The following is a 4,390-nucleotide window of genomic DNA, read 5'->3' on the forward strand; positions in this document are numbered from 1 at the left end:
TTTTTTTGCCATTTAAAAAAACTTTATTTTTTACAAAGAATACCCCCACCTGGGGTGAAAAAATATATCTGGTTAAGTACAAAATATAGTTTTTGTCATACAAAAAGATATACAATTAAAAAACAACAAAAGAATGAAACCACCTTCAGCCCACATACTTTCTCAGGAAAGGGAAGATAGAGCTCAGTGCTCTGACACAGGACAGTGAACAAAGTGCTAAGGCTGAGGGAGACTGAGCAAGTGCTAGAGGCTGCAGTGAGAGAGGGGCTGTCAACATCCCTGTCTCCTAACACTGGGCAGGAAGGGAGCCCGCACAGCTTTTGTGAAGACCTGCCCTCTAGTTTCTCATGGCAACATCTGTATGCTCTAATCACAGTGTTGGGGCATTTTGATTTAGAGTTCCTCCTTGGGTTTGGAGAAGTCACAGTGGGCAAGGCTGATAGCAGCAACCCTTCTCATATAATTAGAGTGTCAGAATTGCAGAATTCTGTACACTGGGACAAAGTCTCAAAAGCAGTAACACTTTTTTTTGTCATTGTGCTTACCCCTAGAGACATAGTAGACCAGTTTTAGCTTACACTTGAGAAAGGAAAAAAATCCCAAATTTGACACAAACTAAAGTGCTAAGAACATCACCTCAGAATCAATTCCAAGGAGTCACATGAAAAGAAAAACATTCTCCCACGTGAAAATGTTTGCCAACAGGAGAACACAGTGCAATAGGCTCTAAAAATGGCTTTTAAGACCTTTGGTGGGGTACAGTTACTACCGCTTTATACCTGATTAAAGTACTTTCTGAACAAAGACAACCTTTGAGCTTCTTCCCTTTAATCCACATGGGAAGCTCACTCCAAAGTCCAAACCAAATCAGCTCTGGAGGGATTTTTTTTTTCTATAAGTGTACAAACGATTTTAAGAACATCCTTTTCCCAAAGTTTTGGCCGTGATTTTTTTCCTTTTCATTTTCCTGGTTTGCTAAATTGGCTCTCCTCTACATGGCAGAGGTTCAAGGTCTATTGTTATACCAATCTATAATCCCCTCCATAAAACACTGGGAAGACCATGCCAGGAGACCATTTCTACCCCTTATTCAAAACTACTGAAAATGCCTCAATTTTCAAAGAGATTTAAGAAAATAGGATTGGCCTGAATTTTTCTAGTATGTTTTTAAACCCATCCAGCAAAATACCCTGTATCACATCTCACTGGCTGAGGACGAGTGTGCACCCATTAAAGCCCAGGAGATTGCATGCTGATCACCTCCTACACTGGAGAGTCAGAGGCTGGGGTGGACCGGTACCCCACTGTAGAGACTGCTGAGTCTCTAAAAAAGTACGAGTCCAGGAGGAGAGATGAAAAGAAACAAGTAGGTACAGCTGCTTCTTTTCTTCCACATGCTCACTGCACATTGTTGTTGAGGATGCAGGGATCCACCTGGGAGGAAGAAAGAAAACATTTTAGTTTGGGTGAGAACTAAAAGAACAACCCAGTTTAGCAATCCCTCCAAATCAACTTCCTATAGTAGGCTTAGGGCAAATGTAGTGGTAAAATGACAATTCTCACCTCAGTGTAAGTAGGTGGTGGCATGAACTTGAACTCAGGAGCATACATAAAAATAGGGCTGTCTTGAGAACCATCTGTGTCATCCAGCAGAGGAGTAGTGGGGCTCTCCAATCGGTGATCTTCAGGAATAATATCCATATAGCAAGGAGGAGCTAGAGAGAGAAAGTATGGGGATAAGAAGCCTGGCCAAGGAATGCTTGACCATCACCAATTTAACAAACCCAAGCAGGCCAGAGAGGAAGAACAGACATTAGGTCTAGCTCACCTTCTGGGGTATCGGGGATGTTTAGATCTACCCAACTCATCTCAGAACTGGTTCGGCTGGCCATGCTGGATGTCCGGCTACTGAGGCCTGACCTGCTGCCAATTACCAGGGGCAGGTCAAGAATGACTTTCTTGGAGCCAGGGACGCTAACGTAGATCTAGAAAAGGAGACGGTGGTTTGTTAGACTGGAGATCTGGAGAAAACACCACTATTGTTCTGACAGATGAACAATTTCTCTCTCCAGCCCCACTCACTCACCAGTAAGGAGTATTCAACTCGAAGGATGTTGCAGCCCAAGATAGAAGGCCTGATCTTCTGCACCCGAAGGCTCTTGCCACGCCATGATGCGCAAGTTCCTGAGATAATATGATTGCCTCTGACCGATGACAACTTCTGCGTCAGCATCTTGGTTTGGCCATTGGCAAGGTAAGTGTGGCGGGCAACAATGGCAGCTTTGGGGACCACAATGCGGGAACTCGTATTCTCAAAGTCAGCATGGATGTTAATCTCATCACCTAGCAACAAGAAAGATGAAAACTGATGCTTAATACAGTTGATGACTTTTCATCTGTCCCTGTCTCCTGCCCTCACCCCCAAACCCACAGTTCCTGTTTTAATAGTCTCCCATTTTAAGCACTAGATCCTTACCTTCACAGAATCCTCTTCTGTCTATTTGGGCAGAGACGGACACCCGCCCATCAGGAATAAACATGCAGGAAACTTTCTTCTCCTTTTTAGCAGACACAGGTGCCTATGTAGAATGGAGGAAAAAAACGTTTTGAGAATTCCTAGAGATCCTTTCTCTGCTTCTCTTTCCTTTCCACCGCTAATTTAAAATAGGCAGCTTTCCCTCCCACCCTGATGACTTAGGACTTGATTCCCTGAAGGGCTTCACTCTAATGCCCTAGACACTTGACTTCTTATCCCTGAAACCCAGAAGAGTAGAATCTTAAAATGAACCTCACCAGTAAATCAGGGGTATTGACATCCACTAGATCCATCACTTCAAAGTTTTTCTTTGTCTCCTGAGTTGGGTGGCTGGGACGATCAAGAAAAGCCTTCACCCAGTAGTCTACACACCCATATTTTCCTTTGAAAGATGTTCCCAGAGGCCTTTATCAAGAAAAAAGAAACAATTAATTTAAAAATGCTCTCCAAGAAGAGTAAGTGATCAAAGGAGGGGAAGATAAGTCCACAGATGCATTTAGCTGATACATACCCCTGAGGAAGCTCAAAGCCAAACTTGTATTCATATTTGTTTCCAGGTCTCATGATCACCATCTCATTCTCACCTGAAGGCAGAGAAAAGCGAGTAGCCATTAGGTTTCCTGTTACACTTAAAATGCATCTGTGCGATATGGAATTCTTGGGCAGCATACAAGAGAATTGTAGAACCCCCATTTTCATCCCTTATGTTCTTAAACGAGAGATTCTGATGCATTTCGTTGGGCCAAAAGTTGCAAAGCCCTGCAGTGCCCAAAGGCTCAACCAGGACAGTTAAGCTACTATCATCTCAAACAGGAAGCAAACAGAATAAACAAGTTATGCACACAGAAAATCTTTCAATAGCTAAGGCAACATCCCTCAGCATCACCTACAGAACACAGCACCCAGCACCATAAGAAATGGCACACATCACCCTTTTTTGGGTGGGGGGTGTGAAGAGTTTGCAAATTAAAACTAAAAAAGATAAGGAAGCCACACAAAATGCAAACCACACAACCTGAGCAACTTAGAATCTACACTGTAGGCTCCACTTATTCGTATCAATTCTCTTCTCGAATCAGCTTTCACCTTCCAGCAATAAGCTGGGTCACTCACCTGTTGGCTGGTCGTCCAGGAGAAGCGTGTCTTCGTAGCGCAGGTAGTTCAATGTCTGTTTGCACTGTTGGGATCCCTGCATCCACAGGACCTTGGCCATTCCGCAAGCCAGGATCCTGACAGCTTTGACTCCAGTGACTTCACACACCTCCACTATCACCCGGCCAGCCACCTTCTCCCCACTGCCGTACACCTTTTCGGGGTCGTTAAAGACCACCTCGAGAGACTTGATCTTCTTGAACATCACCATAATTGGGCTGGGTTGGCTTAGGAGTTAAAAACGAGGGAGGAAAAACAGAACCCCAAATCAAAGGACCCTTAGCAGTAAGTTAAAATTATTTCACTCTTCAATCCTCTACTAAATTTTCGATAAGATGTCCACAGAAATTGTAAGCTGCGGCTTAGGCCAAGGGATTTCAAGAGAAAAATTAAACCCTTTCTTTTCTTTCTTTCCTCCAACAGCTGGAAGAGAGCCCCGGATCTCCGCGGAAAGGCTAAAAGTACACCACCTGAAGAGACGAAAGGAGAGTTACAACTAACAGCCGGAAACTGCTCTATATAGTAGCCCGGCAGGCAGGGCCACGCGAGCGCTGGCCTGGAGGCTCGTGCTGCCCTCGTGCACAGCCCTCCCATTGGCTGCCCGTTCCTTGTTTACCAGGAGCCCGACCAATCAGTGAGGTCGCAGCAGCGCGTGGACACAGTGTGCTCCTGGCGGGGAAAATAGTTGTTGTGCATCGCTGC

At 44.7% G+C, this 4,390-nt stretch overlaps 1 protein-coding gene across 1 annotated transcript; it reads right to left on the reverse strand.

The window, feature by feature from the left end:
- On the reverse strand, positions 1-4,178 carry TXNIP (thioredoxin interacting protein). Its single transcript, XM_060028763.1, has 8 exons — positions 3,650-4,178; positions 3,048-3,120; positions 2,794-2,941; positions 2,477-2,579; positions 2,087-2,343; positions 1,829-1,985; positions 1,564-1,715; positions 1-1,434 (listed from the first exon to the last, which is right to left on the reverse strand). The coding sequence occupies exons 1-8, from the start codon at positions 3,897-3,899 to the stop codon at positions 1,399-1,401; spliced, it is 1,176 nt and encodes a 391-aa protein (XP_059884746.1). The 5' UTR covers positions 3,900-4,178; the 3' UTR covers positions 1-1,398.
- Between the last annotated feature and the right edge of the window lie 212 nt (positions 4,179-4,390).

This window comes from Delphinus delphis, chromosome 1, assembly GCF_949987515.2.
Source record: "Delphinus delphis chromosome 1, mDelDel1.2, whole genome shotgun sequence".
Taxonomy (NCBI): domain Eukaryota; kingdom Metazoa; phylum Chordata; class Mammalia; order Artiodactyla; family Delphinidae; genus Delphinus; species Delphinus delphis.